We start from the raw sequence: 26,607 nt of genomic DNA, 5'->3' as shown, positions 1-26,607 counted from the left end.
TGTTGTTGGGTAAAGCACAAAAGGACAGCAGCCTATCAACCACAAACCAAAGGAATGGTGGAGAGGGTAAATTGCTGTGTGATGGAGGCAGTGCGTATAGCAGGAGCATGTGGAAGGGATAAGAAGGTGGCTGTCAGGGATAGATTGTATGCCTTGCGTCTGGCACTACATGCATCCACTGGAGTGAGTCCCTTTGAATTAATGAGAGGAAAGAAACCCAGCACAAGGATAACACTTCCCTGGCTGGGCAGAGCACAGGATTCTGACCTTGTTGTGGAAGAGTTGAGTGGGAAGATGTATAAGAAGAAAGGTGAATGGGTGAGCAAGATGAATGAAAAGTTGGGCAGAAGAAGGGTGGAAATTGCTGCGGGTTACTGGGTGCGTATCAAGAAAGGGGTTGTAAAAAGAAAAGGAGATCATATATATTGCAACCCGGTTCAAGTAATGGAGATTCTGAGAGAACATGTACAGTTGCCACGGCTGAAGGCCATGGTTAGTGGGCCTAAAAGAAACGTATTAATGCAACATGTATAGTAGCCACAGCCGAACGCCGAGGCCACTGGCTATGGCTGAAGGCCATGGCTAGTGGGCCCTAAAGAAACCTGCTGGTGCAACATGTACAGTGGCCACGGCGGCCATGGCTAGTGGCCCCAAATAAACCTATTAACGCAACTAGTATAGTAGCCACGGCCGAAGGATGAGGCCACTGGCCAGGGCCAGAGGCCATGGCTAGTGGGCCCGAAGAAACTACATTACAACAAAACCCTTGAAATTCAGTGAAAAAACTATAGGTAGGAGACAGTTAAGGTGATCAGATTTAACACAACAAAACATGTATAGCAGCCACGGCCGAAGGCAAAGGCCATTGGCCACGGTCGAAGGCCATTGCTAGTGGGCCCCAAAGAAACCTATTGGTGCAATATGTACAGTGGCCACATCCGAAGACCATGGCTAGTGGGCCCTGTAAGTAACTCATGGTGACAAGAGTAAAGACAGACAAGTGATCACAGTTCAAGGGTTTATTGAACTATAAATGCAGGGTGGAAAAACGCCTAAACTAAACCTAAATCTAAGATAGGAGCAAGCGTCAACCATCAAATGAAAAATAAGACAGTCCTAGTGGTGTTGTGTCAAATAAAAAGGGCCTATACTAAGAAAACCTATTGCAATTCCTTACCAATAATTACAGAAAGGGTGTGGGATACGGTATCAAAATAAAGAAGAAAGTGTTTACAAATAATAAGTCAGGATGTGATTGCCTCGGGGTCCCCCTTCCCCATGTTTGTTTGCATGGGTCAAGGTGAGACTGGAGCACAGCACACGCTCGTGCCTTCCCAGCATGGTTCCATATCAGCTATCAGGTTCTTTCATGGTTAAATCTATTTACAATGAAAAGTCTCTTACCTTCGAGGACTGAAGTACTCAACAAACAAGCACTGAGTTCTGTTCTACAAACACCTTGGGTGATGGCTTCATCCCTGGGCCCCCCTCTTCTGTACGCTGACCCCTCAGAAGACGTATTCAACAAATTAACAAGACTGTTCCTTTCTCACCAAACTTTGGGTGGTAACTTTCCACCCATGGATCTCCATCGGCTGGGTAGGGACCCTAGAAAACAAGGGGGACACTTCCCTTCCCCTTGTTTTACAATGTTTCTCGCTTTCACAAATAATGTCTTTTTAAACAAGTTTCCAGCATTTGTGCAGCAGAAGGTTAATCGGCTTCCCTCTGCCAGGTTCGCGCTCGCCGACTTATGTAACATACTGTTCATGTGCTTATTTTCAACATGCAGGATTCACTTCCCTTAGTTTTCATAGTTCCCCATCGGTCAAAGACTTTCAACAGTACAGAGGATTTTACGAGATCCCTGTATGACGACTTTGACCGTTCTTCGCCTCTTCCCAAGGCCTTCTGGTTACGGTAGTCTTTTTACTGTTGGGTAATCGCCCAGAGTTTCCTCCGGGAACACCCACGTGGTGTCGGACTCCTCTATCTTTTTTTCCCCCCTCTTTCTCAATAGTATACTTTTGCTTTTCAAAGTTCAATTTATCCTTCGGCTACTTTTCATTCAACACAGTTCGGTTTCTTATCGAAACTCCCCTCGACTCACTGGCTGTGATGAACTGCTTGGCTTTCTGATCTCTTGGAGTCAAGGTTTTTACCACTGAGACCAGCGTCCCTCCCCGGCATGGTAATCAGCGGAGGACGGTCTGGCATACCGGGCACATCTGTTTCAAAACACGCTGGTTATTGTTCGCTGATTTATCGATCCCTCTGCGGAGGTTCCACGTGCCCTTGTTGTAAAGGGCAAGGCTGACTCTCTCCTTGTCTACCGCTCGGTCTGTGCCGTCGTTCTCCTCCTCTTGAACTGCCGTGTTGAGTTAGCTCTTACGTTGCCTGACCCTGGTATTGGGACACGTCAGGTAAACGGCTCTGGGGTTAGTCCATTGCCTTTCGTGTTGTGCGAAAGTGTTTGTGTGGAAATGGGGGAGAGGGGCAGTGTTTTGGAATATTCTACATGGTAATATCGGAAAAAGGTGTTGAAAGAAGGGGGATACCGCATCTCACCCGTCCGTGTCCTACTCCCATTTCCCAAGGACCCTCCCCATCCAGGTGATCCTCCCTCATTGGTCCACCCCCAGGAACTGGATCCAATAGCGATGCCCGTGTCCTGGCCACCTGGATGACAGATCTCCGGGGACCAGCTAGGGAGACACCGTCAGGTTTCTCACAGCCCCCAAAGAACCCATTGGTGCAACATGTACAGTGGCCATGGCTTGTGGGCCCCAAAGGAACCTATTGGTGTAACATGTAAAGTGGCCGAGGCCAAAGGCCAGGGCTAGTGGGCCCCAAAGAAACCTATTGGTGCAACATGAACAGTGGCCACGGCCGAAGGTCATGGCTAGTAGGCCCCAAAGAAACTATAGTATAACAAAACACTTGAAATTCAGTTAAAAAACTTTAGGAGAACGTTAAGATCAGATTTAACGTGAAAAATACGTAGCAACAAAACCTTTGAAATTCAGTGAAGAAACCTTTGTAAACAAAGAGCTATCAGATTTAACACAAAAAAACCTAGGTTTCAAAATAGGTCAACCAAAATATTCAAACTTATATAATCAGTAATGTCATATATGATGTAATTATTGATCTCATCAGTGAAGTCATGTATGATGTCATTAGTGATGTCATCTGTGATGTCATCATTGTGGTCATGCGCTTCACAACAGAGGGCGGCATAGTTAAGGCGGACAAGCCTGAAATGCAAGTGCTGAATTTCAGGGGTTTTGATGCATTAAATTGGATCACCTTGACTCGCTCTGAACCAAGAATTCTCAATAAATGTATATATGCACATACATATACAGGGTTGCAACTTTGGATCAAGACGTGGGCTCATAGTGCCCAACTAAAGATGTTCAGCCAATTCCTGCTTTGGAACTCCCATCACTTTCTATTTTGGTAATTCAGCGTTTCCTTTTTCCATTATCAATACAGTACTACAAAAAACAGAATTAAAAGTGCTGTGAACTAAAAAGCCAGGACTGATGAAACAATTCTCACCGAAAATCAGACAACTAGAGAGCTTTATGGTCTAGATATATGCACGCTAACACAATATATCAAACCAATACATAGGTAACCAGAAGGCTTTATGTAACTGACACAGCACATTTATTTAATAAACAAGTGCACTCTGAGGAGCTGTGAACCTGGTTAATTTTAAAATAAATTGGTTTTCAGCATAATACCAGAGATTTTCAAAAAGGAGCGTGCAAGACTTGTAGAATAGCGCCCCAGAATAATTGTGTCATCTGGTTACCCTATCCTCTAGTCACTCTTCAATGTTTCATCTGAACAACCCTTAATAACCTGTGTACACCCCCTCCCTCCATCATGTATTTTAGGGTTTGCCCATAAAATGTCAAATGAGACATGCTTAAGTTTGTAAAGGTATGGTGTCATACTACAGACTTGTTGTTTTGGGTGAACACTCTCTAACAACTTTAACTTTTGCTGTATGATGAATTTCGGAATAATTGCCAATTTAAAAACAAAGAAAAAAACAAAAACGAATTGGTCAGTCTTGGGTCACTTAGTCTTGGCAACAGAGCAACAGAATTGTGATGAAAATAACAGAGAATTGGGAGTCTATCTTCACTTGTCATGGTCATGTGACACAATCCCCCAGCACAACAGGACAGGTATGTAGAAAGAAAGTGGGCGGATCCGGAAAGAATTGCACTGCCAGAGAATGAAGAGCGGCGAAGAGACCAAGATGAAACTTTGGATTTAAGAAACAGCCTATGTCAGAAATGCCAATAGCATAATTGAAGACAAGGCGAGCACAGTACCAGATGTGCTCAGAATAAGGAGCCCACCTGCTCTACACACTACATCCATTTCTCACAATTTCCCCTCCCCCTCGTTGGCTTCAAAGCTCTGGGTCCGCTAAGCATGTCGATATGTCTCTGCAAGGATTGTCCCGACGGAACCTGTGGTACAGTTATACAGGAGATCCTCCTCCAGTTCTTCCACTGCATTTCAGGCACCAGTGAGACGTTTCTGCAAGGTCCCATCTGGCATACAAGATTCTATGGCAATGGATGGTACGCTGTCTTTCCTCTCTGCTTTCTTCCAGAATCTCTGTGAGGGTGTCCTCTGATATATGGGGCCCCACCGTATAGGAGGGCACTGTGCATTGCGCTTTCCATCTTTTGGGTTACAGTGTTCTTAGGATTCAGACCCCGATTATCATTTCTTAAACATGCTGTCCTTGCCACTGACTTCATGTATGGCAGGGGAACTGGGCTTAAGGAGAGAGGATTAGGAGTCCTATAATATCCAGAATTCTTAGGTGCTATTTTCTCTGATTTAGAGAGGGGATGTGAACTAGAAGGGAGAGACTGCAGATCCCACCATTCACCACCTTCAGGTGACTCTCGGCTCTGGCCTGAAGGCTCTCAAAACCTGGCTTTCCTGATCCAGAGCCACTCAATGCACTTGGATGGGGCCAGGACTCCCACTTCGTCACAGAACTGAAAAACGTCACCTCAACAATGCTGATCCCTGGGAATGTGAAGGGCATGGATTAAAAGATTCACTTGAGGAACGTTTGCCCTGGAACTTGGGGAAATATTCCAACTGAACATTTAAAACGTGGTGGAACTGAAATGCAATGAACCCATGAACTTGGAGGTCGAGTACCTGGCGCCAACTGAAAGTCACTAAACTGAGAAATGAATTCTGGAAATTATAGGCAAAGTTCTAATCAATTTGGATCAAGGGAATGAACAAAATAATATTCAATTGGGACTTAGAGGCCAAGTCCCTTATGCCACCGAAAGTGAGATGACCCAACAAGTACGTAAAGTCAACGTCCCTACTATTACCTCAACATCTTTATTTCACATTCTGGGCCCGTTCGAAAAAACAAGGCAATTCTAGGCAGCGATCTACATTGCTAGCTGCAGGAGTGCAACGTGGGGTGGCGGGATGTGGTGGACAGGCTGATATTACAGTGTTTAATGCAAAGAAGGGGCTGCCTGAGTCAGAATACATTTCGCGCACTGGCTCTGACTGCTATTCCCAAGTAAAGAAATGAAAAAAGCTATATGAATGTCGGTTCAATCATGTTTTCATTCAGAAATACAAAACAAAGAATGGGACAAAAACCCAGCAATTAAAATCAGGAATATAAACAAAAAGAGCATGAACATGAAAATATTCCACTGATAGCTAGGTGAAAATCTCAACCTCATGTCAATCCTCTTTAACGGATGGCAGGTGAGTAGTGCTAATTAAGTATGGCCGTTACATACATCAACTAAATGTTCAAGTACATTAGGTATATTGATCACGTGCATATTATTAAGAGCAGCCTGACAATTACAGATTAAAGCATACAAAGACTATTAGTCCCTTCCCAAGCCACCTAGACGAAAGGCTCTAAGAGCCAACAAACATGTAATGAATGTACATGTTAGAGAGCTCCTGGGTAATTTGATAGATTTCTTTTCACTTAGTGGCAAGCGTTTTAATGCAAGGCCCTACTCCATTAGGAGTCTGCACTTGTCTATCCACTGTAATGTGTATTCAAGACAATTTGTAAAAGCTGCTATCAATATGCACACAGCTGAATAAAAAGGATTGTGATTGTGATTGTTTCGTGCTTGGAACCGCTCCCAGACAACACTGTTTAGCCAACATGCCAAAGAGCAAAGTACTTACTTCAGAAGGTTTTCAAAAGCATCCAGAAAATCTTCACTGCTCATCAGAACACAGAAGATATTCCTCCTGATATCCGTGTTCATTCGCTGCTTTCGCGCAAGGGCCATCATCTTAGAGCTTGCCTGCAATGCAATAGTAATAGAATGCTTTTATTGCTCTGGTAGGGCTCCAAAGAACACCAGTCCTGGTCAGGTTACCAATTAGAACACATCCGACTCTAAAAAATGAAGCATACTGCAAACGCAGCTCTCAAACAACTGCAACAGTTTGCCCTTCTCTATTTAGCAGTTAAAATTGTTGGTTAACAGTGATCAACAGGGTATCTATCATTCATGAGTGAGCTGCGTCTCCTTTGAATTCCCTTATCAATCCTATTTTTTGGCTTCCAAAATGAATTTATTTTATCCTTATTGAAGAATATTTTTTTACCGATTCTTGTGCATTCATCAGGGTCAAAGGCTGTGTGGTCATATCTCGTGAGAGGATGAAAAGTCATTTTAGGCTTCTTCTTTGGAGGCCATCAACATCAAGTGATGTCCAATGTCACATTCGTAAACTAGGATTTTGTCAAAATTACATCAGTGGTGCACTTTGGGAAGGGTCTAACGAGCTACCTCTGGCTGGCGAGGGAAGCCACCGACCTCTGTGCTGGCCAGTTAATTTACAGTGGTTTTTGTCATGCCAGAGGACCAAGGGAGGTCAATCTGAGCTGCCAAATGCAGCAATCCACACCCACGCATATGCACTTTCAGTTTCTGTGAGGATTTAAAAACAATGCAACCAGGCGCTGACCCTTTAAACCGATTGAAAGTGCCTCCACAAACCAGACCCTCAAAAGGACCACCTCTGGGGGAAAAACCAGTTTGCCTCATTGACCAAACCAAAGGGTTCACCCAGCTAATGTGTCCTACTACAGCAAACCCCTGTGCCCACTCTTTCCTGCCTTGCAGCCCTTCTTCACTACCATCATGATCATGGCTGGGAAAAGCTGGAAGACAAAGTTCTCAGATTATGTGCTCTGAATCCTTCTGGATGGAATCAATGAGGAGGCAAGCTCTGAGTCAAAGACTTCGAATCCTTTGACAAATGTTCTTCCCAAGTTGCATGAGGCCTTACTAGTCAGCATGGAGCCTGCGACCCTGCAACATGGAAGATCTAAAGCAGCCATGGAATCTGTTGTATCTGCAGCTGGGTCATGGAACACAGAAGGGTGCGCATAACCACCTACCACTGGAGATCCAGCCATCGGAGGAGCTACCCATGGTAATCACGTATTGGATGGGGCCAGGGGGAGTTGGTAGGTGGTAGGGGGCCCACAGGACTTGAAGGTCAGTACAAACCAATACACACAAAAACACGAGCCCAACACAGTCCTACTTGTTTTCATCAATGTATAGGTTTTGTGTTCCTTTAAGAAGCTACATGCAATCCAAATGCTTTCTCGAGAGGCCCTGACCCGAGATGTAATAGAGGCATAACTAAAGTGTGGAAAAAGGCAAGGGGTGCCTTCTCCCACATCCACCAAATTTCAGTGAGGGTGTTTGAGAATTCTCTGCATGGTGAATGAACCTCATACAGGAATTCAGAGCCAGAGTTTCCATCCAGGGACCAACTTGTACGGAATCCTCATGCCAGCCCATGGGGAGCAGTATTCTGCTCTACATTGACTGGCTTGATTTCTGTAGACTGTGCCTGGCATTCCTGTGCTTGGGTAAAGAAGGTGGAGTCCATGAAAATCAATGATGCCTTTATGGTCACTATATCATGCTGCCTGTAAATGCATAGCTCGGCCACATAAGTGTCAATGCGGCAGAGATCCCCGAATGATTTGGCAACTGTACGATCTGTCATCTTGTACAGGGATGAATCAGAATCCACATACAAGGGTAGACCTTACAGACGTACAATGACTTGGGCTCAATTCCTGGGAATTTTACTGGCTCATGAAAAAGAGACAGAGACCCTGGACAGGTATTGGATGGGAAGGGGAGCAGAAAGGAAGAGAACACACATGGTGAGCCTCAGTGAGCAGGAAACTGGGAGGAGTCCATAATGTGGTAGCCTAATGTGAGACAAAATGGGAATCTTTTCAGTGATCCTTTGAACTTTAGTCTATCTGTATCTTTGTGTAGACAAAATGGGGGAGAGTTCAACAAAGATGAACCTCGACAGTGCAGATCATATGATTTTAAACTGGTGTGTAATATGTACACATGTATGCCCATGTGCATACTGATGTCATACTATCACTTATAGGTGTAACACAATTACCACAGAGCAGACACTGGCAGTTTTATTCATTTGGGGGGCGGGGGGGTAATATAATGCACCTCTTCTAGAGCTGCTACAGAGTGCAGATGGCCTACCACAACACCTCAGTAGTAAGCCACATTTCGAAGTGATTATATCGTGAACAATTACAAAGAGGTATTTTTCAGAAATTTACATTGGAAAAAATACAATTATTTGTAAATCTTTTTAAGTGGGGGGATCCCATCATTTCCCTATGCTTATAACCCTACCTCAACCCTCTCCTCACCCGTTATTACCCCACCCCCATATACATAAAGAAAATGAAAATATCGGTATTTTGTTGCCAATTGTCTCTGAAAAATATCTCTTTTTTCGCTGAAATCACTGGATACCCTTGCTACACAGGCTGAAACCTTTGAACCCACCCTCCAAAATCTCCTTTCAAGTGAGTCAGCCATGAAGGCAAGTAATGGGGTGGATCTGGTGGCAATGTGCAGCTACAGGAGCATGAATAAGCAGTCCACACCAGACCTGAGGCATATGTTATCACTTGCCTGCTGGAACTATTTCCCTGTAAAGAAATGTTCTTTGCAGGAATGTCATGCACGGGCGCGAGTTCCTACAAAAAAGTGTTACTTCGGAGACTGACAAATTCCATCTGCTGGTTTGTGTCAACTGGTCGCCCATGTACTCCTGGACGGGTCTCATTATGAAATCAAAATGAATGAGATTATAAAGAAAAAAGATGTCAGGATTCCCAAAAGGGTATTACATGCCTTTACTGCTGTTATTTAGGACTTCATACAACGATCTCCTGGGCAATACAGAACTGCAACTCTAAGTATAGGCCTGTACCAACCGTGGTAAGTAGCAATGGCAGAGCAGCCAGGCTTATCTTAGGAGAAAGAGAGGGCTGCAGGAAGGTACAAAGAACTTGTAGCATAAAGAAACACCTGCACACATAGTTATGTAAAAATAATGGTTTATTATCTATTTACATAGGTAAAAAATTATTTAGAAAGGCAAGTACTATCATAAGCAATAAACACCAGAAGTATTGTATTGGTTTAATACTGTAAGTAAACCACAGTAAAAATGACGTATAGCATGGCAGTATGCAATTGACAGTAAGGAAAACTACTTTGTAGTAAATTGAAGATACTTTTTAGAATAGTATACACAATTGAAAAGGTAAGTAAGAACTTGGCAATTACTTTTCAGAAGGGCAGTATATCAATCAAAAGGTGAGTAATAACTTTGTAATACTTTGTTTTTCCGTTGATAAAACAACACCAACACAAGGTAAGTTAGCATATGTCATTTCCCATCTAATTCCGAGTCTCTTTCAGGGTCAGAATGGGGATCGAAAAGGCAGACACATGCTGAAGAAAGGTCAAGAGTTCATGTGGAAATCTTCTGTAGCAGTTAAGTAACAGTTCTTGCAGGTAAAATGGTTCAGGGACTTCATGGGAGGCTTCCTGAATGCGCGCCGGCGTTAGGCCTGGGTGAACGTGTATGGGTGAACTTCGAAATGTACGAATCACCACCCCAGACACACAGGAGCAGCACAACGACTCCGGGTAAGTATTACTTCGAGTCTCACAGTACCTCAGTAGTGAAGAAGATGATGCAGGTGGACGCCCTCACAATGCAGCAGCTACAGGACCTGGTCTCTGGATTCTTGGTCTTCAGATGAAACACTGGATGGGATTTTGCATCAGCAGTTGAGTGGAAAGGCTCTCAGCAAAGGATTCTTCATTGCTTCCCGTGGCTCTGTGGTTTTGGTGCCTTTTCTAGGACACCAGATGAAGAACGGTTGTTGTCTGAACGATTCGCTTCACTTTCTCAGTCCAGCACTCTGGTGATGGGGCTTCAATGAGTGGAATCCTGCCTGTGGAAGCCCGGAAGGAGTCCACCAAAGCTTCAGAGAGATTTATTTGGAATATAATGCACAGTACTCAGGCTCAAGGTCCCAGGGTATTGGCGGTTTGCAGCTCAGAAAGGTCACAGCTCGTCGTGGGATGGTTCGAAAGGCAGATCGTCTTGAGACTGATTGGTCCCTTGGTCATACCAGTCCAAGGGAAGGAGGCGTCCTCTTTGGGTCTCCTCTGTCGCATCAAAGGAAAAGGTCAGCACAGCAGCTCAGTAGCCATCTCTGGTCATTGGAAGTACCTAAAGGCATTTTCTCTTCTTCTTCATCGGATTAAGCTCCAGTAGTCTACTTGTCTTCAGCCTCAGGATCCAAGCCATTTATCCAGTAACCCAGCTCATGCTACATTATCAAACTTTGGGGGGTGGTTGTCCTTTCAGGAAAGCCAGCCTCCCAGTTGGAACTGGTTCCAGGCAGGCATGCCAGAAGACAAAGGACAGCACAGTGTTGGACTCCTCACTCATTTCCTGTCTTCACAGGCACTCCAGAGCCTCGGCAAGCTTTACAAAGGATTCCTGCCAAAGCCAAAAGTCAAACCAGGACCTCCCTGACCCAGCACAGCCGAAGAAGGACCAAGAAAGTACAAGCACACAAGAAATGGCAAAAAAAGAATACATTCACCATTTTGGGTCAATGGTGACCCTTCTGTGTATTGCCTGTCTGTGAACTCAGCCTCCAAGTAAAAATGACACAACAATCAGTAGAACAGGTCCACTGCCACTAGCCATTTCAGGTATGCTTGTCACTAATAGAAATGTTACAGGAGCAGCGAGAAAGGGGATACAGTGTAACCCTCAGCATTCCACATAAGGTGGGGTGGGGTGATCTCACAATATAAAATGTAGAAACCATAAAAAGTATCCGTCTTGACTTGCGAACATTCATTCTTACAAGGAAAATAAAAGAACATACAAAAGGGCTCCCAGCAACACTGCACAGAGAGTGTTGCAACATTGAAATGTAGATGTCCCAAAAGTTTGAGGAAAGAATGATTCCGAAACAATAAGGTATGTAGAGAGACAGAAGGGACTCCCATAGCCAGAGTAAAAGAAGGGGTGAGTGGGGGAAAAAGTTCCCACTCACCCAGGAACATAGATTAAAAATAAATCAAGTCCAGCAAACTGTGCTGGGGGGCTCACAAGTGAGGGAGATTTGGCATAAAATGAAAAATCTTACCCAACAACTGCCAAAGAGGCCCCTGTTGAGAAACGCATATTGCTTTTTGGCAAAACTTAATTCTCTCATGGGACTTTTACATGAAATCTGTAGACCTGCGAATGGGAGATTTTAGAAATTGCATCAAGTTCAAAGATACAAAAATGGGTTTTCCTTCACGTACGCTGCTCTGCTATTGGCATTGGAGTCAAATCACCTAATGTGTCGCTTTATAAGTCTGTGCATGTCTTACCATTCCCTACACAGGTGTTTTGCAAGGTACGTGATGAACTATCAATAATCTTGATGATGTATACACCTGCCAGGTATACAGACAAGAAAGGTCATTCTTCTGAAGGGATTTTCATATTATGCAGAGAAATCAGTCTGATCTGAAAGGACATCCGTAATGATTTTCGAGCTGTGAGCCTTTACAGATCAAAGAATGGACAAAACAATTCCCTTGTCAATGGTATGTAGACAAAAGTGAGTCAATTCATCAAAAGTCGGAGTCTATTGGAAAAACCCCTATGCATATGTTTAGAGATGTGTTTCATTATCTTACTAATGCAGTTAGTGGTCCACTTCTTGGTGCTCATAAATTGCTGGGCAAAAATATGGTTTCTCCACTCTGCTCTCTTAATTCTAGCTCGATGCCATGCAGTACAAGCTTTTCTAAAACTCCATAAAGAGTCGCAAATAATCTACCTGCTGCGTCTTGACACACAAGAGATTTTAGGAGATCTGGTCTGAAACCTTAAACTCATTGAGTGGAGCCAAGCAGCATGGGCATCCAGTGTCCACTAGTGCAAAAAGATGGGATTCTGACCCCATCTAGCATACTCCTTTGCTGCTGGTCGGGTGGTGGGAAGCACTTAACTAAGCAGTCAAGCAGATCTATTGCAATCCTGACTGGGCGACACCAAGAAGCTGTACATTTCTCTTGACCATAAACCTGTGGATATAACAACAGGTCCAGCTTTATGCTGTTGGTGTTCTTGGTCATCCTGAAAGACAAAGTTCAGGTACCTACATCAAATGGTGGGTTCCTAATCTGAGCAGCATGTGCAGTGGTAATGGCAGTGGGGGACTTGCAGATCACTGCTGCATACTTAATTTGTGAAAGGAACTATTCTGTTTAAGTGTGGAGCAGCCCTTTCACATTAGAAGGTAGGGACAACAATCCAGTCGCAACTATCCAGGAGCACCGAGATATGTACAGATGGTACGACTATAGCACAAACCTAGTTGGGAAGCAATGGAACCCTCTAAAATTGTTGATGTTGAATGGGAGTCCAAATGGGGTTACTGCCTGCAGTTCCCATTGTGCACAGATATGCTACTGACATGTCTTGAACACCGAGGACTCCAGTTCTTTTCCGAACTTCAGGAGTGATGGATCCATGCGTAACTGGAATGGGGTGCTATTCCAGCATGCATGTCTGTGGGTATTTTCTTTCCAACACCAATTATTTTCCAGTTTAGAGATATTGCTGCTTCTGGAGTTGGCTTGGCTTCCCGAGATCATCAGTTTAGCGGCTACATACTGGGGTGAATGAGTTCCAATAGCCTTACATGTAATATGTTTCTCAAAATCATCTGAGATGGCACTGGTAGCCAGTGAGGGAGATGTGATCAAATGTGTTAATGTAAACAATTAGTTGGACTGTGGCATGTTGGACTGCTTTGAGTGGTTCAAGGGTAATGGTATTGATGCGGGGCAGGAGTGCATTTCCTTGGTTGAAATGAGAGCAAACTAGCGATTGCACCTCAGTCCTCAATTAAGGGCGTGGTAGAAAAGGCTTGATTTTACACAACAATGTAAATTGGTACAAAGACATTGACATTTTCCTGGTGACTTGCTCTTTGAAGTTGAGGTTGTAGGTGATCATGAAGCCCAGTGATTTGCCATATGGGGCAAGCTTTGGCATGAATACTTTGAGATTCATGTTTGCTCCACTGGATAGATGTTGTATCGTGTGCGCAAATGCTGACTTGAGTCAGTGACAGGTTTATGCAAGGGAATGGAATGTTGAGGGTCCTGGATGAAGGTGTTCCGTATGAGCCAGTTGGTGCCTCAGAGCTGCATCAGATGTTCTGCTATGTCCCATATCTTCTCAATACACTCTACCAGATTTTTACCTATCAATCCTGTAACCCAAGAAGCAAACAAACCTAGGTGGACTAGTACCTGGGACTCTTGCCTCATTTGTGCACTCTGCTTTACTCCAAACAGAGACAACCCTTCAGATAGTAGATAGAGAACCAAATCGGAAGCAAGTGGTGGCAAGGTAAGCATGTCTTTTCATACAGATGTCTGTGGCTGCTGTCTGTCTGTCATGTCTTTATCAACTTGCAGTTGCTGAATAGCTCCCCAGTCCTTTGAGGAAGCTAGGAACAAGCATACGACGGAAGCATGTGAATATACAGGGCAGTGGTCATTACAATTACCGCCGAGGCTACCCCCGACGCGGCACGCCGTTGTCCTTCCGTGCTCGTTGGGGGTTGCCATGGAGACAGTGGCCCAGGACTACGTTTCCTGTAATGACTGCAAATACGACCAGGGTCACGTGGGACATCACGTGTCACTTGCTCCACAATAAAGCCACGCCCCTAACAATGCTTCAACGTTTCTGGCCCTGTTTGTTTTGCATCAGCAGTGGCGTTTTGTTCTTGCTTCAGTGATTTCCTCGTTTTTTACCCTCGGCCTGTTATTCTGGACTCCCGATTCTTGCCTCACCCTTCGGAATGGTTTTGGAACTTTCATTCTCGCCTCGGACTGCTCACGACCCACTCTTGGCCTCTTGTTTTTGCTCTCTCAGCCATCACGCTACCGACACGGACCGCTCATTCGTCTGCTCCTGGATTTTGAATTAGGTGATTCTTCTTTGGATATTGTACTGTTGGAAAAGGCGTCCTCGTGCCGGCGGAATTAGGGTAATAAGTGCTGGACTACAGATTGCCTCATAGCACTTGTGGACTTTAGGCGTCCTCCTGCCGTCGGGCATAGGCTTTTCCTCCAACATTAGGAAGGACTCTACCATGAACACCCTTGTATACAAATCTCTTTGGTCACTCTGATAAGCTTTAACATTCCTTGGGTTTGCTGATCATGTTATTTGTCACCCAGTAATAATAGTCTTTTACCACTTGCATATCGTTCTGACTGCAGGTTGGTTGATAGCACACCCCTGGCTGTGTATACTGGTGTCATTCCCTGTTCCGTTTTAGTAAGGTTCTTCCATTGTTTCAGGTTAGTCTGGTTTTGTACTTGCCTGGTCTGTATTACTCTGTACTGAATCTGTACTAATCCAACCTTTTGCTTAGCAGCCAGCGGGTTCCAGTGTGTCCACTCATCTTCCAATCAATAGAACCATCAGTCTGTCCTTAGGTACTCCTGAGAGTTTCACTGGTTGGAAGAATTTGTCCGCTACACGAGTCCAGGTTTTCCGCTATTATTGATTACGAGGTTGATCTGACACCATGACAATCAAGGGATTTTCCCTCGGTGTTTCATATTTAGCATCCAGGTATTTAGAGATGGCTTATTCAGAATGAGGTGTAACCTACTGCATCAGAGCCGGTTCCCATCACAGATTAGTCCATAGCAAGAAGGGGATAGGCTTGACTTGACACAAATGAAGCTTTACAAAAAACCCAGCTGCCTCTGGTTTCTCCACTGGAGAAGCTCCAAGACTTCCATGGCCTTGGCAGTGGTCCCATTATATAACAAAGTGGAGGCATAGTAGCATCCCCAGCGTCTGTGTCATTGGTCTGAGCCTCATTAGTAGTCTTCTGCCCTCTTAGGCAAAGGCTCCAAAGAAGGAGCTCCATCGGTAATTCATCAGAACTGTTGTATACCTCTGTAAAGGGCTCTGTTATGTATCTGTATTTGTGTATACCTCTGTAAAGTGCTCCGTTCTGTATTTTTGTATACCTCAGTAAAGAGCTACGTTGCTTCTCGAAGCTAGGTCCGTGCTCAATAAATACCATAATAATAATGGTAATAGGATCAACCTAAACCTGCTGAGTTTGAGGCTCCGCTGTAGGTGCCATGTTTTCTTTAATCCTCTCTGCAAGTACTTTCAGGGAAGGATCAGAATGCATTGTTTGTAGCAACATACTTGTGATATTTTTTGATGGGTCTGGAGTGATATGCTCTTCCTGTGACCGCAAAAGTAAATTAGAAAAATCTGTGGTTAAAGCACCTCAATGTTAGCTATAAACAGGGTCGATGGTGGCTCAGTATTAATGGAAATCCTAAGAGAAAACAAAGGTTTGGAACCCCTGACAGGAATACTAAATAACTTGTCTGGAGAAACAGTAAATGGAATACTTGAATACAAGTCCTCTGAGTCGAATATTGGGCTTATAGGAGCAGACTCCTTGGTACAAGCAGTCTCATCCCGTACTTGTGGACTTTTTTAATTTGTCAGTACAGCAGCAGGCTCTTTCTTTCTTTGATATTGTGTCTTCTTTCGACCAGTACAGATTGTGCCGATTCAGGAATCAACCATAACAGGATCCAAAGGGGGAGCCAAGATCAACCGATCCTTGAGAAGATGGCTTTTGAACAGAACCTCTTCACCAGGAGGGAATTAGCCAAGGCCTAACAAATTCCAACATTAAGCTAGCCTGTTGTGGGCATGCCAGAGGCTTCCACTCTTCTTCTCAGTACCAACATTAACTTGTCCGACGTGAAAAGATCATCCAGTCCTGAGGCACCGACAGTAACAGCTCTTTCTCCCCAAGAGGGACTTGTGTTTTCCCACCCATGGTACTCAAAGATGAATTTGCTGGGAGAAATGTCCTCCTAAACGGCCCTGTGAAGACCCAGAAACTGCAGCCGTTGGTCCTCACACCTGTTGAGGGAGATGGCCCCAGAGTACGTAGCTTGCAAGACATGGTTCTGCTGTTGCTCATTTTGGCTTCTTTGAGGTGTCTCAAAAACCGTCTCCTTTGGTACCAATCCCAGCTGTTACATGGAAAGAAAGAGATTATTCGGAGACCTAGGGTGAATCCCCCCCCCCCCTCACACACAGGGCCCCAGCGGTGTTAAGGGTCGGCAGCACAGTTCTGATTCCTACACCACATGCATTGCTTGAAGCCGGTGATGTGTGGAATGTTATGTTATGATGATTTATACTGTGCACCGTTGCCATTTGCATGGTCACCAGGTGCTCACGTGGCTCTGTAAGAAAAGTGGGTGGGGTTGGTAGTGGGTGAACAGGGATAGAATAGAGGTTCTGCTCTTTTCTTGATGCTTCCAGAACCAGGAGAAACTGGTGTCTGTGCATGCGCTTAGTTGTGTGGACTGTGCTTTTTGTGTCTGGGGGGGGCTTGGGGGGGGTGTGACGCCCAGTGTCTGGGTTGTTTGAAACTATTTGCTTTTGTTGCATGGTTGGCGGTGGGTGTGTGGTTTGCAAGTTTTGGGTGTCTAGTTTTTCTGGCATGAGAAGTATGATATGGGTGTGTGGTGGTGTTGCTTCTTTAATCCATCTTGCCCCATATGGCACATGCTGAAATGTAGATTGGAGAAAAAAGCCTTCCCAAAAAAGAGTAGCAAAGTCTGCAAAGCCTCAATAAAAGAAAGCACCATGGAGCAACAGCTAACCAATCTTTCATATTGGCTATAAAAATCAAGAACTGTGAGTTGCAGTTGGGTGGCGCACCAATCAAGCAGAGTTTTTCTCAAAGTGACAGCATCTTTTTTAGAACGCATTTCAAACTCCCCTGCAGAGACAGGCTGTCCCAACAAGTTGGGAACAAGGCAAAGCAGTATGACTGCTAAGCACTATTATCTTTGGCATGTATATGGAATATTAACCTGTGCTTTATGTTTCGCTAAAAGATATATAAGGGAGGTATGACTAAAGGAAATGAGAGAGGAGGAATGTTTTTGAGATATTTACTTTTAAGCTCGGGTGTTCTGGTTTACTGTTATTGACTGATGAAAATCAATAAAAAAAGGTTTTGTAAAAAAATAAAATAAAAATAAGACAAAAAAAAGATTCCAGAGGGGGAGACCAATTACAAGGTTAAGCAAATAAACCATTTCATGAAAAAAAGCAACTGCAGCTGAAATACTATTGAAAAGAGTAGGAAGAAGGAACACAAAAATAATGCCATGAGCTTGTGTTTCCTTCATTTGATGATGCAAAAGCTGTGCATCATGTGATATCTCCCAATGGTCATAGCTGAACTGTGGCCCCTCACCAATAGAGGCCCCCAACAGGGAAACAATATGTTATTTCATCGATTCATTATTTTACCATTTCTTCAAAGTTCTAAATCGGCAACTATATCTTGTAATTCATGATACCCAACCACTCTTCAAATCTTATGACACAAACTGTCTACCTGCAATATTCATGAGCAAGTAGGTCAGATTATTGGGGCTAAAAAGATTGGATTAGGATTTTATCCTCAACAAGCAACAATGTTTCTGTTTGATCTTTCTATAGTTACCAACTTACAAACCTTCAGATACTTCCATGAATTATTGTATGCATTCATTTATTAAACCTTATACTGGCCCATTCTACTTAATCTTACACAAAAACATAATTGAGCCATCTGTTTTAGGAGCTCAAAAAACGGGAAATAATATTAGTTAGAAAATGATGCCCAACCAAATGTACTCCAAAATACTAAGGTTACCCAATATTTAACCTAAAATGGGTCAGTCAATATGTTGTATGTGCTGACCAGAAACAGATGGTAATGGTAAAGCAACAATGCAAGTTTCTAGCATCAATTGCAATAGGGGAATGGGGACCAATACACAACCAGCCAGGAGCCTCCCAAGATGTTCCAGCAGTAAGTAAGCTAAGCAACAACAAAAAAAAAAAAATCACATTGCATGTGAGATAGGTGCTCATTTTCTTCCACAATTTGATTAATTAAAAAATAAAAAATAAAAACGTATAAGCATACTTTTCCCTCAGGTAACTTCGGCTGGCCGCTGCTGTTGGATTGTCCAATCATTGGTACTCCACTCCAAGATGATCCTACAATCCACCATCGTCCAACCTGCTCTGCATCCAGGAGGTTCTCCAAAGAGACACGAAGTTGAGTGGCACTACCAGATGTAACGTTGCTAACCTTAAAGGCAAAAACAGATACGAAGTAAGGTGTGCTGTTTTTTTCAAAGTTTTAGGTTATACATCACATTTTCAATCGGTACCAGAGTATAGTTTAAAACACAGATTGCACATTCTATTACAATTGAAACGCTATTATTAACAAGCCCTAGGACAGAAGTTGCTTTCTACTTCGATATCTTGTAAACGGACTAAAATTACTATATCATCCTTAAGCTATTTTGTAGTTTGGTTTCATTGAAAATCTATTTCTGAAAGACACTTGCAGGAATTTTACATTTGGCTTTAAGGGTGGATTGCAATTTGAGAGATGTAATTAAAGCCTACCTTTAGTAAAATTCTTGGTTTCAAATGGCAGCAATTGCTCAGCATGCCTCAGTAGGATCATGACTCAGATGTAAGTTCAGTTGGTATACTGCTGAGGAAGCATACTGAGGGGCTCAGGCAAGTGATTATATTAAATTTGCTTGAACTGAAAAATCCAGAGCCATTTGTCTCAACTCTGCAAGTTAGGTTTCATCAAATTTAACATAATCAGAGGATATTGTGACTTGGCTGTAAACCCTTTCAATGGTAAACCTTGATGCTAGTCAGTACATAAGATTATGGTATGTACTCGGTAGACTGACACCTCTTCACAAGTGATTGTGTTAATGAAGAATGAGTATCTGACTACATGGCATAGAGTGGAAGAGGACGCCAGAACATCAGAATTATCCAATCCTTTCTCACACCTTAGTCTGAGCTCAGCCATCTTTGAGCAACGGTCAATTGGCACTGTGGTGGGTTACGCTAAAAATCACAAGTTACTCACTGCAGTGACTAACGTACTTCTAGAACATAGTCCCCTTTCCCCCATAATGCATGGGCGTCCCTCGCCGGGGACGCTAACTGAACCTTTTTCACCCAAAAAAGTCTTCCCTCTTTAAATTAACTGCGTGGCCCGAGAACATGCATTCCCCTGACTCCACCCTCTGGCCCCACACCTCAGTCCCCTTTTGACATGTCGGCTGCCTAACTACGTTCCTCTTTTGAAAGGGGTAGGATGGTGGGACGAATAGAGGAAAGGGGATTATGGACTAGCAGTATGTTAGTCACCACAGTGAGTTACTTGTAATTACTCCTACGTCCTGTCCCCTTTCCTCCATACTGCACAGGCAGTTACCCCCGATTATAGCCCAAGGGAGGCGAGACGCTGATGAGCTTAAGAGAACAGGTTCCACAGGACTGCTTGCCCGAAGGCCGAGTCTGAGCGTGCACTGCCATTTAGACAGTAATGCTTGAAGAATGCTGAGGGGGTAGCCCAGGCAGCCACCCTGCAGATTGTTTGCCACAGCACATGCCTCTGGAAGTCAACCACCATGGCCTTGGCCCTGACCGCATGAGCATGAAGATTTACTGGTACCTCCTTATGCTGGTCCTTGTAGGCCTCCTGAATTGCCGCCACATCCACCTAGCTATCGAGGCCTTTAACGCCGAACAACCTGGCTTTGAACCACCAAAAAAGATGAATAATGCATCTGACGTGTGGAAGCCTTTCGTCCTGTCCAGGTACAACTTCAGGGTTCTCCTGACATCAAGACAGTGCAATACCTTTTCTGCCTCGTCCTATGGGCTGAGAAAGAACGTTGGTAGATATATGATATGATAAGTCATTTATAACGCGCCTGTACACAAGTGTTTTTAGGCACGACTATTCCTCGTTGAGTATAAATGAAGACACCACCTTCAAAAGAAACGAAGGGTGGGTGCGGAGCACCACCTTGTCCGGATGGCATGTGCTATATTGTTCCGAGGCCAAGAGGGTGTGAATCTTGCTGACCCTGCATGCTGCAGTAAGGCCCACCAGAAGAGCTGTCTTAATTGTGGCCATCCTGATGTCAATGGACGCAATGGGCTCGAATGGTTTACATGCCATGGCGCTCAGCACCACATCGAGGTCCCAGACCGAGTGTGGACGTTTGACACAGGGGTACAACCTTGTCAGACCTGTTAGATGCCTCGTGACCACAGGGTTGGAAGTGGAGAAGGAGACTGTCTGATTTTCTGTAAGCTCCCATCGCTGCCAGGTAGGTACGGCACGTGTCGACCTTCACACACGACTCAACCAGATGTGCAGAGAACAACAGCACCTGATCCAGTGTGCACTCCAATGGGTCTACACCCCTCTGCTTGGCCCAGCAGCAGAACCTGTCCGGGTACATTTGCTCTTATATTGTGCCTTCTGGTGGAGTCACTTCTTGCCTTTTGTATTATCATCAGGTTGTCCTGATACAGCTGAAGGTGCTGCAGGGTTACATGCTCGGAACCAGGCTCCTAGGGCTAATTTCTTCGGGGCATGGTGAACCACTGCCCCCCACTGGAAGAGGAGTGGGACTCCCCCCCCCCCCCCCCACCCCCGTCTGCCAAAGGCACCAGGGTCTGGGTTGTGAGCCTCATGAGATCTGAAAACCATGGGCTGGCCGGCCACTGCGCCACTATCAGAATTAAACACAAGGGCCGAGCTTCTCTGATCTTGCAGATGACCTTGTGAATTTGTGGAGGTGGGGGGAGAGGGGGAATGCGTAAACTCACATCCCGTCCCATTGCAGGTGTAGGGCATCCCCTAGTAAGTCTCTGCCCATGCCCAGCCACGAAGCAAAGCTGGCATTGCCGGTTCTGTTCCGTGGCTTATAGGTACATGTGGGGCTGGCCCCAACTCCTGACAATCTCCAGCAGGACCTGTGTGTGTCCAATTGCCAATCATAGTTGTCAACACCCAAACTGCTGAGCCTGTCCGACTCTAGATTGGACTCCCCCGGAAGGTGGATTGCAGACAGCCATATATTGTGGGATATAGCCCATTCCCAGATCTCAATGGGAAGCCTGCACAGGGGGGAGATCTGGTGCCTCCTTGATTGTTGATATAATACATACAAGTGGAGCTGTCTGTCAGAATGCAAACAGAGCTGTCCTTGACCACCTGTAGGAGGACCCCGAGTGCCAGTTGGATGGCCGTTAGTTTGAGCAAGTTGATGTGACTCTTCCTGTCCTCCTTTGACCACAGACCATGTGCACTGTGGTCGCCGAGATTGGATTCCCACCCGTGCAGGGAGGAGTCTGTCGTGATGGCATGGGTAGGGTAGGGGCTGTCTGAGTGGTCTGCCCACCACAGGATTGGTCTCTTGCCTCCATCATACCAAATCCTGGTGGAGTTCTGCCGGAATGGTGACTGAAGTTGCCTGGGCGGCCCCGGCTCCTAGTTCCAGGGGGCTGCAAGGTGCATCTGAACCCTCCTCATTTTGAGCCTTGTATGGCGAACGACCAGCAGGCACGCCGCCATAATGCCCAAAAGATGCTGGAACAAGCAGGCTGAAGTAGTCAACCTGCTGATAAAATGCCCAGTGGCTGCATGCAGCGGTCCAACCCTCTACAACTTGGGGAAAATCCTCTAGTCCTTGGCATCCCAATTCAAAACCAAGGAAGACCAAGGCTTAGGTCGGCTGGAGCAGAGACATTCTGTGGTTGATGGAGAAGGAACAAGTTACTTCCCTGTAACTGTTGTTCTCCAGCATGGGTCTGGCATGGATTCACATGCTCATGAATATTCCCCGTCGTCAGGCTGGGAATCCTCGGTAAAGAAAAAATCAGTATCAGTTTTGTTTCTGATCTGTCTTTCTTAGTAGTAACCAATCACTGGTCTCTGGGTCATACTGCCCCCAGCCAATGACTACCCTCTCCCTAAGCCCCGCCTCTGGCAGCCATCCTCAGATTTGGTAGCATGTAAAGTGGCAGTATGACCAAGTGAAGAGCCGCAGAGGGGTAGGAGGGAGGGTTCGCATGTGAATCCATGCCAGACCCATGCTGGAGAACAACAGTTACAGGTAAGTAACTTGTTCCTTCTCCAGCATGGGGTCTGGCATGGATTCACATGCTCATGAATATAAGAATACATAGCAGTATACACATGCACAAGCACGGGAGGTGGCAACAGGCTCAACATTAAGTAACACAACACCTCAACATTAAGCATCTCTTACCTCCTCACCAGGCCCACCTTCAGGCGAACAGGTTGCGCAGCACTGCTTGGCCGACTCTGAACTCCTCCCTGGAATCCCGGTCGACGCAGTAGAACTTTGTGAAGGTGTGCGTCGACCTCCACGTAGCAGCCCTGCAGATGTCCAGCAGGGGCACACCAGACAAGAACGCCATAGTAGCAGCAATCGCTCTGGTCGAATGGGCTCTCGGACGGCCGGGCAACGGTCGGTTTGCCAACCGGTGACAGTGCATGCTGCAGCCGGAGAGCCATCTGGAAATGGAAGCCTTCGAGAGTGCCTTCCCTTGATTCACAGGTCCAAAGTTCACAAACAGCTGTGATGTCTTCCGTAAACTCTTTGTGCGGTCCACGTAGAACTTCAGCGCTCTAGCTACATCCAGCGAGTGCAAAGTCCTCTTGGCCGTCGATGAAGGCGAACGGAAGAAAACTGGCAGCACCAAGGGCTCGTTGAGGTGGAAGTCCGACGGTACCCTGGGCATGAAGGAGGGGTGCGTCCTCAGCACCACCCTCGTCTCGTGGAAAGTCAAGTATGGAGGCTTGCAGGATAGGGCCTGGATGTCTCCCACTCGTCGTGCGGAGGTGATGGGCGCAAGGAACGCTGTTTTCCACGACAGAAATTTCAATGGCGCTGAATGCAGAGGCTCGAATGGGGGCCCCATGAGCCTGGTCAGCACCACATTGAGCTCCCACGCCGGGGCCAGAGCCTTTATCGGCGGGAACAACCGGAACAGTCCCTTCATAAATTGCTTCCCTAGGCAATGAGACCACATGGATGACCGTCCCGCAGTTCTGGTGTAATGGGAAATCGCTGCAAGATGGATCTTGATTGAGGCGTGAGCTAGCCCCGCCTTGGCCAGAGACAGCAGGTACAGCAGCACTTGAGGGGCCGTAATACGCAGAGGGTTAATCTTCTGTGCACGGCACCAGACAGAGAACTTCTTCCACTTGTGTCCGTAGCACTTGAGAGTTAAGGACGCCCTGGCCTTTGCAAGCACCTTCTTGCAGTCCGCCAGGATATCGTACCCTCCAAACTCTAGTGCTGCAGGAGCCAGGCCTGCAAGTTCAGCGACTCCAGATCGTGATGGAGGATGACGCCTCCTTCTCTGGAGAGAAGATCTGCGTCTGTCGACAGTCTGACTGGGGGGGACGCTGACAAGTCCAGGAGGTCCGGCAACCAGATCTGTCTCGGCCACGCCAGTGCGACGAGGATCATCCTGCACCGGGACCTCTTGAGTTGGTTGACGAGTCGCAGCAGCAACGGCAACGGGGGGGAACACATACAGGAATAGGCCATCCCAGGGGAACGAGAAAGCATCGCCCATGCTCCTCGGCTGGGGAAACCTGCTGGTGAACCTCTGGCACTTGGAGTTCGTCGCCGTCGAGAGCAGGTCGATCTGGGGTTTGCTCCATCGTTGGAAAAGTCGATCCACTTGATCCTGACGCAGCTCCCACTCGTGGCACGAGTGCAGCTCCCTGCTTTACTTTACTTTATTACATTTATATTGCACGACCATAAACCTGTATGTGTGAGGGCTCGGACAAAACAGATAAAGACTTGAAGAAGCCGGGGAATCCAAAATCGGAAAGTTATAACTGAGGTTCAGAGACTACTACTTGAAGAGGAAGGTTTTAAGGCCCTTCTTGAAGTTCCTCAGGGCTACAGAGTTTCTCAGCTGACCTGGAAGGGTGTTCCAGAGAGCCGGTGCTGCAAAGGCGAAAGCACCACATTGTGCTTTTTTGGTTTTAGATTTGGGCTGGTGAAGCAGATTCTGATTATTGGAGCAAAGATTTCTGAGGTTGGATTTTATTCCGATATACCCTTGTAGGTAAGTGGGCATAGTGCCCTTAAGGCATTTAAAGGTGATGACCATGAATCTGGAGGTTATTCGTGGTTCCATGGGCAACCAATGCAATGCACAACGTGCTTCCGATAAATGTGCTGTCATGGGTTTTGACCCATGTTGAATCAATAGACTGGGTAGATGTGGGGATGAGCTGTCGCCGCCCATTATTCTATCCAGGAACGAACTAAATCAATAGACTGGGTGGATGTGGGGATGAGCTATCGCCGCCCATATTCACGCCAGAATAGGAGAACTGCGCAGTTGGCACGAGACCACTCAAAAGATACAACCTTCTTGTGGGGAATTCATTTTCTTAACCCCAAAAATGGTTGCATTACCAGTACTCACCACTATCAGAAAGCCGGTGTTTTAAAACCACCAGACTTTTGTGTAAAACTGAACAAATGAAACAAAACCAGACCAAGGAAAGACTTGCTAAGAGGTGGATACAATGTAAAACTATATTCTGAAATGACTTGAAGGAAGTAATTATTTAATGTATATGTAAAAATTGTCAGTTTGATTTGAATGTAGAAAACTGGGAACAAAAAGTGACATTTAGCTGAAACCTGGCTTAATGAAACTGAATTCTGCCTGACAACTACCCCCGACAGGAGTTGATACTGGATCAACAGCTGTGTTCCCAGGCCTGGCTGCCAGGCCTGGCTGCATCCTGAGGTCACATGGCCCTGTTGATTAGATTAGGGGTGGAGCAGCTGGGGACTACAGGGAGTTGAACAAAGGCCTGTCCTGGACTCAGGCAAATGTTATATTGGGGGGCCGTAAAGTGGCTTCCTCTTAGGGGAAACTGGGAGGGGCAGTGCCTCTGCTAGCAGCTGAGCTTGGGGGTAGTGTGTAAACCAGTTATTTCACCCTGTGATGTGGGAAGCCACACCCCTTTTTGACCAGGGCATAATTTTAAAAAGATAGATAACTCATAGTGCGGACTTGTCAGAATTATATAAGTAATATCATTATTTTTGTGATTTTTCTGTGAACATTTTGAGATGCGTCAGGACCCTGTGGTGTATTCTGGGGGGTTGCTAGCGGAAAATACGGTCTCACTCCAAATGTCTGCATGTTAAAAATCTGACACTTCATCAATTAATGTCCATACTCCTTGCGCACATGTGTGTAATTTTGGGTAAATGTCCGATATTGCAAAACCAGTTAAAAAGCGCAAAATGTTGTTAGTTTTGAATGCAAGCCCCCACGAAGATCAGAGGCGGATAAGCATGGACCATAAGGAATATATAATGTGTACATGTAATTTCAACAAATTGTATATCTGGGAAGGATGTATTTGAATCAAATATAGATTTGTGGGCAAACTGACCAGGGGAGGTTCCTCTGACCATAAAACCTACAGCATCACTCTGACTCACATTTCCTTCCCCCAATCAAGGGAGAGAGGAGGAATTGGCCAATGATAAGTGAGAGGGGCAGGTTTAGTTATGACCAGGCACACATCCATTGTCAAAACACATAAAAAGAGCCACTGGAAGCTAGAGAGGACATTCAAATCCAGTTGCTGCGGAGCGTTTTGCCGGACCACACAACATCCAGAAGATACCAGTTCCAGACTGACTCCAGCTACATACTCCAGGACCTAGAACTTATACTTTAGAACCTAAATCAGAGGCCTAAAACCACAAGCTGAGTTCTCTTCACCAGGCCTCAAATCATTGCAAGCTACTCACAGCCAGGCGAGCTGCTTGAATCCCTTGCCAAGAACTTTTGCCAGGACCAGTGCAGAGATCCAGGAGCCGTGCAGAGACCGCTGTATCCGGACAGACCAGACCAGAGATCCAGAGTGACCCAGACCGCTGTGAGCAGAACCAGAGAGCTGACCCAGATCACTGAAGTGCTGAGACCAGAACCTGAGTCCAGTCCAAAACCTGACCAGATCCGTGGCGAGGCCTATTTCAAATTTATATTGTGAGTACCTAGCAGAACTGTGCAGAACCAATCTCTTAGTTAAAATAATCTAATCCACACTATTTTAACCTAAGTAGAACAGCCTCCTAGAAATTGTGTCATCTGTCATTTGTAAAG

The 26,607-nt window shown here is 45.5% G+C and overlaps 1 protein-coding gene across 1 annotated transcript in view; it reads right to left on the bottom strand.

Annotated features, from left to right (window-relative positions):
- Nucleotides 1-26,607, bottom strand: part of NOM1 (nucleolar protein with MIF4G domain 1) — a 789,380-nt gene that overhangs the window by 193,700 nt on the left and 569,073 nt on the right. The window contains exons 6-7 of the mRNA XM_069647968.1: nt 18,506-18,673; nt 6,232-6,353 (exon numbers count right to left, since the gene is read on the bottom strand). Coding sequence (XP_069504069.1) covers nt 6,232-6,353; nt 18,506-18,673 — 290 coding nt within the window. The remainder of the gene's footprint in view (nt 1-6,231; nt 6,354-18,505; nt 18,674-26,607) is intronic.

The sequence above is a fragment of the Ambystoma mexicanum genome, chromosome 2q, assembly GCF_040938575.1.
Source record: "Ambystoma mexicanum isolate Mex_15411 chromosome 2q, UKY_AmexF1_1, whole genome shotgun sequence".
Taxonomy (NCBI): domain Eukaryota; kingdom Metazoa; phylum Chordata; class Amphibia; order Caudata; family Ambystomatidae; genus Ambystoma; species Ambystoma mexicanum.
Note: the sequence above shows the minus strand (reverse complement) of the source record. Positions and strands in the feature narration are given on the sequence as shown.